This window comes from Melozone crissalis, unplaced genomic scaffold (genome assembly GCF_028551555.1).
Source record: "Melozone crissalis strain CALT ecotype California unplaced genomic scaffold, PUWL_Pcris_2 ptg000027l_1, whole genome shotgun sequence".
NCBI lineage: Eukaryota > Metazoa > Chordata > Aves > Passeriformes > Passerellidae > Melozone > Melozone crissalis.
The window spans coordinates 50,502,339-50,515,000 of NW_026535805.1; the positions used below are offsets into that span (position 1 = coordinate 50,502,339).

Consider the following 12,662-nt stretch of genomic DNA (forward strand, 5'->3'; position numbering starts at 1 on the left):
GAAGTATGGCTGAACAATCTCTTCAGTTTGGGACATGTGTCTCTGCTGTTGTTCTCAAAGGCTGAGTCACAGTTGGTGTCTTGCAGGACAGCTCTGTCTGCACTGCATTTGATACAGAACCAAACAATCAGCAAAGCTGTTAATAGTACCCATCTTCCTGACATAAACTCTTCCTCAAGTTACTGATTTTGGGATAGACATGAATGGGTCCTCAAAGAAGAAAGGGAACTGTATGGTTCCTAATGGTAATGTCCCCATGTATTTCACAGTTAGGTTTTCTTCTCTACAACCATGAAGCCCCACACAACATGGGTTCAGTTCTAGAGAAGGAAATCAGGATTGTAGCCCGTAACATTTTTGTACATGAAGTTCAAGTGAGCATGCAGAGCACAGGCATGATCTGCACAGCACTGGTATTTGTAGTGCAGGTGTTCCTGTGCCAGCTGCTAGATGCATACTCAGAAGTGGAATACATAACACTTAAAAATGTTTCTAAGAACTGCTGTTATTTTAAGGTAAGTGTTTGGTTTGTTTTGACAGAATTGCAGCAGAAAGATGAGAAAATGTTTACACTGATGAGCTCTTCCCAGAAATGTCATGCCGTAAATGTCTTGCATGCATGACCATATACGTGCAAGTCGTCGTGTTCTCTGTTGCTTTTTGGCCTCCTTGTCCATGATTTTGACCCCATCTGTCTTCCTCTTGCTTTTCCAACCCCTGTGCTTCACATTTCCCTCCCTTCTTCACATGCTGTATTTTCAGAACAGGAAGTGCTCCTTCAAGAAGTATGCTTCTCTTACCTCTTGTTGCAATAGAGATGGAAGGGACTTTTCCTTTCCTGTGATTTCAACTTAACAAAAAGAAAGCTGGGCTTCTCTCGTTTTGCTTTATTGGCTGAGTCTGATGCTGCCTCTGCCCTTTACAAGTGAACTATTCATAAGTCATAGGACACATCATCACAAGAGAAGTGCATACTATGCCTGTGCGTGGTGGCATTTTTTGTGTGCCCTCCTGGTTCCTCCTTTGCATCACAGCGCAAAGTTAGAGAGTGGGTAAGAGAGGATGAGAGGAGACTTCTTTTTATTTCATTTCATGCACTCGAAAAATAGGAGGAATGTCCTGTTCTGCTTCTTATCAGCATAGTTCCCAAAGAGGCTTACATGGTTCTGGTGACACATTTCCCACACCAGTTGTAAAGTAGTGCAGGTTTTTTGTAATATGGTGGTGCTCATCACAGGCAGAGTTTATCAGACAGTAGGTCTCCTTGTGATCACAGTATACTTTGCTGCCTGTTTTTTACCAGCAAGACATGAAGCAAAATTAATGCAGGAAATCCCCTAAACAAATCAAAAGAGAACTGGGATGACACTGAAGAAAGTAGAACTAACCAATAGTTTCTACTTCCAGTAAAAAAAAAAAAAAAAGGAGGGGAAGAAATGCAAGTTCCTCACTTTCACAGGAGATCCAGCATGTAGAAATGAAGAAAAGCAGAAGAAAAAACTTGGTGGGGCGTTTTTTCCGTCCAAACACGGGAAGATAAATTGCTGGGTTTTCTCCTTAAAAATCTGAAACAATAAGGAGGTTAAAAAGATAGTATGCATTTTGATGAAGTGTACAAAAGGTCTGCTAAATTTTGTCTAGGATCTGGGATTTACTAATAAGGTCAGTAAATGACGAATAGGTTTTCTAAACCATATTTTAATTTATATGGGACACATTTGAATATCAACATACAAAATTAGTCTGTGTTAGGTTGTTTCATAACTGTTCTGCAGCATTTCAGGCAATTTTTACTTCTGTCATGGAGGGTAAATGTGCTTCATGACTGTCTGAGGATCTAATTGTTCAGTTCTGATCATTATTGCAAAGCAGTGTGTATCCACACTTCTATACTCTGTGTCCAAAATGTTCTGCTCTTCATTATCAGGGTACTTTACAGACTGTGCTGTACCTGATAAATGAGTGCTGGCAGAATACAAAGTAACCAGCAATTAAAAAATGGGTATGGATTTAGAATTGTGAGTAAATTGCCTTGAAGTGATTTCTCTCCTGTTAAACTAATAAGGCTGAGGATCAGTGTGTTTTCATAATGGATTTTAGTCTGTGTGGTACATTTTAAAAAACATCTTTGTAAACTCTGGACAAAACACCAAAACTGGAGACCTAAAATGGCTGGGGAAAAGATAGTTTAAAGAAAGGCATACCAAAAAGACTGCCTTCTCTTGTGCTGCAGTATTCCAAAGCATGACAAAAATCAAGGATGGCAAAAGAGGATATATTTCTCTACTTTAGACACTGCTGTCTCACAGAAAGATTTAGAGTGCTGCTGCTGCATCTGCATTGGTTCCTTCCTATTTCCTTCTCCCTGTGCTATGCAGAAGTTATTTCTACTTACTTCCACAGCTGTGGGTTTGCTTATACTGTATGAAAGAGACTGAATTTTCTCTCCCATGACCTGGTTCAATCTGTGTAAGATCGTTGCAAGTAAAGCCTTGAGTTATAAGCTCCTTAGAGCAGAAATCACTTTTTTCTTAGTTATATTTTTTATGTTGTGCACTACTGCATGTGCAGCTCAAGTAACATTCAGCATTGCATAACCAATATATTCACTATGGAGAATATATTGCCTTGGACACTATTTCAGTGAAACCGAAGTAAGAGTTCTCTGCAAAGGGCAAGAGCAGAAAATTGTGGGGGAGTTTTATTTAGAGATTGTGTGGATGACTGGTAGATAAATAATTTTGTGGAAACAGCAGTAATCTTTATGAATTCTTGTTTTTCTGGAGAGCACAAATTGGAAGAGGGATGGTTTGATCTGGTCTTGACTGTCTTATAACTTGTCTGAATATAGTCTCCTTTAATGTCTTTAGATGAAAATAAAGAGAACAGATTTGCCACTGAGCTGGATGAATATGGAGCGGATACAATGAGTGAAATAAATATTGTTGGGCGAATTGTCTTGAATATATGGAGAATGATGAGACATGAGGTAAGTTTTTTAAAAGGTTAATGTTTTGATTTACTGAGTTTTCTAATTATTGCAGACTTAGTTGAAAGTTTCATGTAACTTTTGTAACTTCTAAAATTTTTTTCTTTAGACACCTTTTCAAATTGAGCAGTTTGCCAGTTTGTGGAAATAGGTTTTGTGTATCTCTAAACTGTAAAGAACTGAAGCCTTTATTTTTCAGTAATGTTTCTTAATGATACTCCTTTTCACTGATTTGTAGGTTTTGAGAACAACTTACTTGTTTTAGGAATTTGTCTAGTACGGTGCTTTTAGTACAATAAGTACTTGAGCATCTTTTAAACTGTCAGGGTTTTTTGGGGTTTGTTTGTTTGTTTGTTTGTTTCTTGCTTTGGGTTTTTTTTTTTTTGTTCCATTTATAACTTTCCATTTAATACTCAAATAGCCCAGTCTTTACAAATCTTGTTCTGGCCAAGTTCAGACCTGATCTTTATGAACTACTTAATTCTGCATATTCTTTTCAATTGATAAGAGGTGCTTTTTCCTGACTGTAAATAGTTAGGGATTTCTAAGAATAAAGACTAACTTTTTTAACAAAATATTAACAAAAAGTTAATAAATCTAGTTCTTGCAGTTTTTGAGAAGTAAGAGATTTTTCGATTATGAGAGCCATCATGCATCAGACATGTCCACTGTGTTTTCCTAGGTGAATCTGACGAATTACACTTTTGAAAATGTGGGCTTTCATGTTCTTCATCATCGTTTTCCTTTATTTACGTTCCGAGTTCTGTCTGATTGGTTTGACAATAAGGCAGATGTCTACAGGTAATGATCTATTAATTCATTTTGTTTGCTGTTTTTAAGGCCAGATTCTTAACATTGGATAGGTGTAAGATAAAGCCACAATAGGAAGAAATAATCAATTTAGCTTAGGCACTAGAGCAGTGTATATGCAGCAACATGAGCTTATTTACTTGGATATTCTGTTGTATAGTTATACCCTCAATATTACAGTAAAATATTTTCAGTTACATTTTCAACATACCTAAATAGATGCACTGTTTTGAAGTTCTGTAATGTCTTTATATGCTATTCATCAGAAGGGCTTTTAATGAACTGCCAGGCTTCTGTTTTACTTCAAGTGCATGTCAAGCAAGCTAGGCTTAAAAGTATTACAAAACAGTGCACAAAATGTTAAGACAGTAGCTATAACTGCTTAAAAATACCTTCATGTGACATGTATCACATTCAGCTTCACTCTTTTTGAAGCAATTTGGTATTACGTGATATGAGCAATTCATGAAACTGTTCTGCACGTTGTTTGTGACATACATAAAATTTCTGTAAAGGTTTCTGTAGGTAAGTGGAAACATGATTTATACTGAAATTATGAATTTATGTTCAGCTGTGGTTGGCATTCTTAATACAGAAGGATGTTTCCACAAAGGTCCAGTTAAAAAACATGTAAAGTGATGAGAGGGTAGTTGTGTCTGTTTTGGTAATTCTTTGGGGCAGTGAGGAAAACAGGATATATTGAGTCATTGCAAGGTGCTTAACAGTAGCTTCTGTAACACAATGTGTGTATGCCTTTAGAATACCTAAGTGTATATTTACATATGCCACAGTTTTGAAAGAATTGTATGAAAACGTTCTAGAGGAAAATCTTATTTGCTGTTTTGTTACAAGTTACCATAAAAATACATTTGTCTTAGTAGAAAGAGCAGCAGTCTTCTGATTGTTTATAACGAGGTGTTCACTCTGACAGATGGAAAATGGTTGATCATTATGTTAGCCGGGTTCGTGGGAATCTCCTCTTGTTAGACAAACTGGATTTGATTGACAGAACAAGTGAAATGGCAAGAGTTTTTGGCATTCAGTTCTTACATGTATTAACAAGAGGCTCCCAGGTAAGACTTCATTCTCCTTATACTTCACAAAACCAAAATAGTTTATACAAAATGTTCTAGTTCTCTGGTAACTTCTCAGTCCATATGTGTATTTTCTTAGGGTCACAGAAGGTTCTTATCATGAATTAACATGAAATTGAAACATAAAGAATACCATGCAATCTATTATTGCTGCTTTTGAATTGCCTAGTCTCAGAGGTTAAAAATAGGGGTTAAAAATAGAGTTACCCAAATATAATCACACCAGTGAATATCTTCTACTGCCTTCAGGAGCACTAAGCTTTCCTTTTGAGCTGGTATTGTTCACACTTACATGAGACTGAAAATGAGTGCCTTCTAAAACATTAAGAAATATAATTAACCATGTTTTAGAAAGATGAGATTAGTTTCTTTCAGAGCAGACAAAGCAGCATTGAATATGTTCTAAGTGACATTTCTGGTGCAGCAGACCTCTGGATGAGATTTTACACGAAGACAAGAGGGGCTCTGGCTTTATTAAATACATGTCATGCAAGATGTTTGTGGTTCTATTATTTTGATACCAGCATCAGAGAGAAAAGGGAGCAGAGCAAGAGGTGTACTTTGTTTGGGAGCCCAGCAGTCTCCAGTAATACCAAAAGCTTTCCTTGCCCAGATTGTGAGTGACTGGGCTAACTGAACTGCTTTCATGGCAACATGTGAGACCTGAGCAGCACCTGAAATGAGAGTCAGATGCTCTGTCATGTGTTACAACTCCTCTGTTATCATAAGCCAGCAAGATATGGGAGTGTCTGAAGCTCCAGTTTCCTTAACAATTCAATGCTATTAAAAAACTTTAGCCACCTTTTTTTCTTAGACTGCAGTTGCCTGTGTCATCTCTTGACTCAAAGCAGGTTCTTGTTGGTCTTTCTGGTAATGACCCTGTATTTGGGGGGAAGGGGGAGCAGGCTGGCAGGCACCATCAGCAGAACCATGGCAATATTCAGCAGGTATTTGCCAGTTTAGCTCCCTGATCTGGTTCACCATACTATCAGAAAATACCACTGTTGGAGCAAGGGAAGAGAAATGCACAGTTAGGGACAGGGAGTGTGGGACTGGCATACTGCCAGCATAGATATGCTTAAACTGTCATGATTGCAGCCCACAAAGACTGTTCTGCCTGTCATTTTCTCAGATGTCTGTGAGTGGGAGTGAGCAACAGAAGCATGCTGCATTTTCTATCCTGACTGTTCTTTTCTCTTCCCTTCTGTGCACGTATGTTCTGTTTCCATTGAAACTTTCTAGATCAAAAAAATGGCACTTGCAACAAATTCCAGTCACCTCAAATAATTTTTTTTTCACACAGAAGAGTCACTACCCTTTATGAAGATACCCCCCCCTTAGCTGAAAAACATGTTAAAATGGAATAAGAACAGATTTCAGATATTTTTCCCTGTTCGAATCTCTCATTGACTTTTACAATAACTTTTTTAAAGTATTTTTGTTTATTGTATTAAGCCATCTCAAACATTTCTTAGTAGACTAAACAAAATCTAACAAGAGGTGGTCACAGGCATTACAGATAACTAGTCAGATGTTTGGAGAACTTGCTGGTTTTTGCACAGGAGTCAGCAAGGCTCATTGAGAGAGCTTTATACTTTGTTTTGAGGGGGAAAGGACTAAGATCAGGCTCACTAGAGATAAACTTGGGAGCATCACACCGGTGGCTGAGAAACAGTGTCCTAGCAAAATCCTTTAGTCTGCTGTCTCAGTGGAGGTAAGGGCTGGAGATCCACATGGGAGCAAAGACAAAAGGATTACTGATGTGTTAGGAACCGCAGATGCACCTGAGAATGGTCCCTGAGAGGGATTAGGGCTTCTCCCCCTGCCTAAAACATGGTGGTAGGATCAATAGCCCAGCTGAGGTGCATCTGCACCAATGCACTCAGCATGGGCAACAAACAAGAGGCCAGTCCTGGTTTGTGTCTTACTGATGATCTGGACAATGGGATCCAGTGCTCTTTTAGTCGGTTTGCAGAAAACTCCAAGTTGGGAGGGAGTGTTGCTCTGCTGGAGGGTAATAAGGCTCTAGAAAGGGATCTGGACAGGCTGGGTCAATGTGCTGAGGCCAGTTGTATGAGAGTTTTGCCCTTGTCTCCCAACAACCCCATGCAGGGCTGCAGGAAGAATGGCTGGAAAACTGCCCAGAGGAAGAGGACCTGGGGTGCTGGCCCTCAGCAGCTGAACATGAGGCAGTGTGTGCCAGGTGGCCAAGAAGGCCAATGGCATCCTGACCTCTGTTAGAAACAATGTGGCCAGCACCACCAGGCTGTCCCTCTGTACTCAGCACTGGTAAGGCCACACCTCTAATCCTGTGTTCAGTTCTGGGCCCCTCAGGACAAGAAGGACATTGAGGGGCTGGAGTGAGTCCAGAGAAGGGCAATGAAGCTGATGAAGGGTCTGGAGAACAAGTCCTGTGAGGAGCAGCTGAAGGATCTGAGGTTGTTTACCCTGGAGGAAGGAGGCTCAGGGCTGCCCTTAATGCTCTCTCTATGACTCCCTGAAAGGAGGCTGTATTGAGGTGGGGGTCAGTCTCCCAAATAAGAAACAATAGGACAAGAGGAAATCACCTCAATTTGTTCTCTGGCTGGTTTAGATTGGATATTTAAGAAATTTCTTCTCCAAGAGGATAGTCAGACATCGGAACAGGCTGTCCAGGGTCACCATCCCTGGAGTTAAGAGATGTGTAAATGTGGTGCTTGGCAGTGTTGGGTTAACAGTTGGATTTGGTTGATCTTAGAGGTCTTTAACAACCTAAATTCTACAATGCTATGAAAACTAGAGAGAAAAACCCAAAATCCACCTCTTGCCAGAACCAGTCCCTGACCTCCTTGTCATACATCCATGTTCATCACTGGACACAAATTAATATGCAATTAGTGCAAGGCAGCAGTAGCAGTTCATGTTGCTCCCTAACAACACATCAAACCCCAACCTCTGTTTAAGGTGCAGCATCTTGTTAAGGCTGTTGGTTCTGTAAGTTCATTTATAATTTCAAGGTTAAAGAAATTATATCTAACCCATTCAGTACAATGATTGAATGCATAGTGTGTCAGGCAGATGGTCTTCAATAGTGATTTTTTTACAAAGCACAGGATTTTACAATTATGTAGAATTGTCCTTTGATATTTTGGGATTTTTCAGTCCCTTGCCACCCACGTATGTAGTTTTCACACCATGTATTATGTTTTCAGCTATTTTGGGTTTTATTCTGAATGGACACAGTGCATACCTGCCCATTTGTACTCGTAAAGCCTTTACTAAAGCATTGAGTAGCATTGACAAATAAATAGGGCTGAGGTTTTTTTTTCTTGTTGCCAGCTACTCATACAACATTTTGTGGTATCTTGAACAGGGTTTGTTGTTTAATGCTTCCTGTTCTGCTTGTGGTATCGGAGAGAAAGCAGGATACCCAGTGGATTTACTGCAGATTAGACTTTGTTTTCTTCAGCGATCTGCAGATCTGACAGTACTACAGTTTAGCAAATGCTCATTCACTGACAGTAGCATGGCCATCCACATACATTGTTGAAGCCTGTTGGATGATTATTTTTTCCACATATAAAAAGTACTCAATTTTCAATGATTAGGGCTAAGTGAAGAGGAAACACGTGGAAAAGTTCTACTCTGTGTAATACAGAGTACAGAACCATAGAACGCTTAGGGTTGGAAGGCACCTAAAGATGATCTAGTGATATAAAATACAATTAAAATATACCTTAAGAGCATGGCTGTTTATTTTGGAAAAGTAGTTATTGGTACTTTAAATTCAGGCAATGCAAGTGTGTGTTTGCACTAGTTAAAGCAGGTTTGTTCTGCCCTTTTGATGCCAATGGTTATACCCAAACTGATTTGCAGTACCGTGTGGAGTCGGTGATGCTGCGCATTGCAAAGCCCATGAACTACATTGCTGTGACTCCCAGTGTCCAGCAGCGAGCTCAGATGAAAGCCCCACAGTGTGTTCCCTTGATCATGGAGCCCGAGTCCCGCTTCTACAGCAACGCTGTTCTTGTCTTGGATTTCCAGTCCTTGTATCCTTCCATTGTCATAGCGTACAACTACTGCTATTCTACCTGCCTGGGACATGTTGAGAACTTAGGAAAGTAAGTTGTTACTCTTTTCTCATGATCTTTGATTCTGTAGATACTTGAGTGTCTTTTCTAAAGTACTGAGAACCCCTGGTTGCCATTGGAAACAATGGGCACGTATGAATAGCACCATTTTCTGTTACACAATACAGATGATAAAAATCTACCCTGTGGGTGTGTGCACGTTATACACATACATATAAAAATCAGTATGTATTTTTAATTAAATATAGGATTAGACTTTGTTCTCTTAAAAACCCCTGGAAAAAACTCTGTGCGTGTGTGTATGTACACCTCTTTGATTATTGTGGTGATGCTGGTTTTTAATATTGCTTCAGAACAAGTTAAAATTACTGTAAATCCACCATCTGTCTTCAAAACTAGACTGGGGTTATTCCTTGATGAATTAGGATTGTTTGTGTATCACTTGTAGTTCACTCTGGTTCTAATTACTAAAAATTAAAAGGTACAATTGAGTTATTCTTTGTAGCATCTTATCTTTTATTGAGCTTAACAGTTACTCTGTTAATTGGAGAAAGATCTCACTGCTTGTTATAATTACCTCTATAAAACAGTATTTTGAAGAATGGAAAGATGCCTGCAGTAATTGCTAGGTGTCACCATCAGGTTTTCAAGTTCTTGATTTGAAATTCTGAATTTGTAGGAAGAAAGTGCAGTGTGGTACTTGGTAAACATGGATGGTTTCCATAGGGGATTACAGTACTGAGTACATACCTCCACTAACTCAGTATTTGGTAATAATTCATAACACAGAGCAGAATTTATAAATTATGCATGTGTTGGAATTTAGCTGTTTATTACTACTTTGTTCCTAGAGCCTTCTGTATGTAGCTAAGAAATTTGAAATTATATTGTGTTTGTTTATACTTGAGTTTATTCTGTCCTTGCTGGCATTATTAGCATTTTAATGTGAACTGATGTTTTCACTTGATTAGTCTGTAAATGAATGAATTGTCTTCATGTTTAAATTTTCTCTTTATTAGGTATGATGCATTCAAATTTGGCTGTACATCTCTGAGAGTACCCCCTGACTTACTCTACCAGATTAGACATGATATCACAGTGTCACCCAGTGGAGTAGCTTTTGTCAAGGTAATGATGTTAGTGCCCTGTGACAGCATTTTCACTGCCTGTTGGCTCACTTAAGATCAAATTGATATTGTAGTTTATATTTTGCTGCATTAAGAGCTGACAGAAAGGGGAGGTTCATTCTTTCATTTCACAATGTTTTTGCTATTTGTCAGTGCTGAACTTCTGGCATCTCAGGAAGTAAAATGTCTTTATGCTTTCCTTTATACTGAAGGCTTATTTCATCTATAATTAAACTGTATTTTACTTGTGCAGTTTGGGGATCAAACAGTAATTATCTGTGTGTAACAATTCATTTTTCTCCTGCCTGTATAGCAGAATGCTTTCTTAGAAAAAGGGTAATGATTTCAGAAATGAGGGTCTCTGACTTGCTTTCCATTGTTCTCATTTTGTAATGTGTCCTGCTGGCTGATGTGTAATGAATATGGCCTGGAGCTATTAAAAATATTTAGGCAATCACCAGCATACCTGTATTTAATGTAAAACAAAAACTTTAAGTTTGCAGAATTTTTAAAAGATAATGTTCCTTCATCATTTAATACTTTGAGAATTAACAGCTAAATATTGAAATTCCATTTTAGTTGATAAGGTTATCTAAACATTGCATCAGCAGGGCTGATGAATACAAAGAACAAAAAGCTATTTGTTCTGTCCTTAAGAGCTTTGCCTGTATTCTAGGTTCCTTGTAATATTTGTGAGAAAGGCCAAACTGTTGGTGGCTGGGGCATCTTGCTAGTTAATTTGTCTTCCTATCAGTGGTTAACTAACAGTTCTGGGGTTTGATTTCACTCCTGACTGTTTCTGTTGGGCTTTCTAACACCATGTTTTTCTTTGTTCCCTTTATGGCAGCCATCAGTAAGAAAGGGTGTGCTGCCAAGGATGCTAGAAGAAATCTTGAATACCAGGATAATGGTGAAACAGTCAATGAAGGCTTATAAGCATGACAAGGCTGTGACTCGAATGCTTGAAGCTCGTCAGTTGGGTCTTAAATATATAGCTAATTTTACTTTTGGCTATACTGCTGCTAATTTTTCTGGAAGAATGCCATGCACTGAGGTAAGGGCTGCAGGTAATAATGTATAAAAATGTTGGAAAGACACTAGTCAGATAACATAATATCATTATTTGAAACAAGCTAAATACTTTCAGCAAAGCTGCTTTTATTAGTAATACTGAAAATCAGCAATTTAGGATTTATTTGTGAGCTTCCAGAAAAATATAAAGCTTGTCTTCTTCCTGTAAAGAAGCATTTGGAGTTGGCATTTCTGTAGAACTGTTTCCAAATGTAGATTGGATTACAGTTCTAGTAGTGGAAGTAAAACAAAACATTGTAGGTTTTATTTCATTTTCATAGGAATCAGCAGAACCCAAAAACTAGAGAAAACTATCCTGAGCAGTCTTGTCTTGCTCCATAGGTTTTTTAATATATATTATAAACTTCTAAAGAAGTTTAAAACAGATTCTCCTTTATTTTAATACTTATTAGTTTTTGATCATTTTTCTTTTAGTTCTTGTTATTTTGGGGTAAGTTAAGCGACCTTTTTATTTATTATATGCATTTAAACCATTAAATAAAATATATTATCTCAATACAGTGATTTTTATAACAAGATCAAGCATGATTAGACTGTAGTTACCAAGAGCTAGTATTTGGTTTAGCAGTAGAATAAAGATTTTCAATCTAACTTTGCAGATTGGAGACAGCATTGTCCACAAAGCCAGAGAAACATTGGAGCGTGCCATTAAACTGGTGAATGATACAAAAAAATGGGGTGCTCACGTTGTATATGGTGATACAGACAGGTAATTCATGATCTGCTTCTTAAAATGTTTTCAAATCATAACAGTTCTTCATAGATAGATAGATTTTGCTTTTGTCTCAGCAAGGTAAATTTATGATGCTGAAAAGGGTGTGTGGATCTTCTTTGGATGTTGCTTACTGCCTTGCAGAATATGCAAAGTGAATAATACTGAGTTTGCTCGGGTTTCTTTAAGTACTTTAAAGGTTTCCTTTCTTTTGACAATTATGTGGAACAGAAAGGGGGGAGGGAATATTTTTTCAGTTGTGAATTAATATAAATCTAGTTTACCAAATAATTATTATTTTTGTGCCTGTTTCTGATGCCATTTTTATTTTTGAAAATAGAGTACATATAACAGTAGGCATTGCACCTCGAGGCAGGCACTGTTTTAAGCTTCAGAAGTGGATACAATTCAAAAGCAGCCACCAGAGCATACAGAGATATTATTAGGCTGTCTGACATACATTTTCTCAGTCAGTCTTTCATCTAAATAATAGCCATGCTCTAGGCATATCCATCTCTGTTCCACACTTGGATAATTTTTCAGCCATTGGGAAACAAAGCTTGTCTGGCTGTCCTTCCTTAATAACTTATGAATCCAGTGACTGATTTCAGCTGGATCTGATAAAAGACTTGACATTTCAAAGATACTGAATTCATAGTGCTTTCATTTAAAAAAAAATGTTGGAGAAAGGAAGTAAAATTCTGCTGCTTCCCATAGTGGGGGAAAAATGGTGTACCAGAGCTCTTTGCAATACTTCCCTGGGAACTC

The 12,662-nt window shown here is 38.1% G+C and overlaps 1 protein-coding gene across 1 annotated transcript in view; it reads left to right on the forward strand.

Annotated features, from left to right (window-relative positions):
- Positions 1-12,662, forward strand: part of REV3L (REV3 like, DNA directed polymerase zeta catalytic subunit) — a 112,558-nt gene that overhangs the window by 90,517 nt on the left and 9,379 nt on the right. The window contains exons 20-26 of the mRNA XM_054279122.1: positions 2,871-2,989; positions 3,672-3,790; positions 4,731-4,872; positions 8,749-8,993; positions 9,983-10,091; positions 10,938-11,144; positions 11,782-11,891. Of these exons, the coding sequence (XP_054135097.1) occupies positions 2,871-2,989; positions 3,672-3,790; positions 4,731-4,872; positions 8,749-8,993; positions 9,983-10,091; positions 10,938-11,144; positions 11,782-11,891 (1,051 nt within the window). The remainder of the gene's footprint in view (positions 1-2,870; positions 2,990-3,671; positions 3,791-4,730; positions 4,873-8,748; positions 8,994-9,982; positions 10,092-10,937; positions 11,145-11,781; positions 11,892-12,662) is intronic.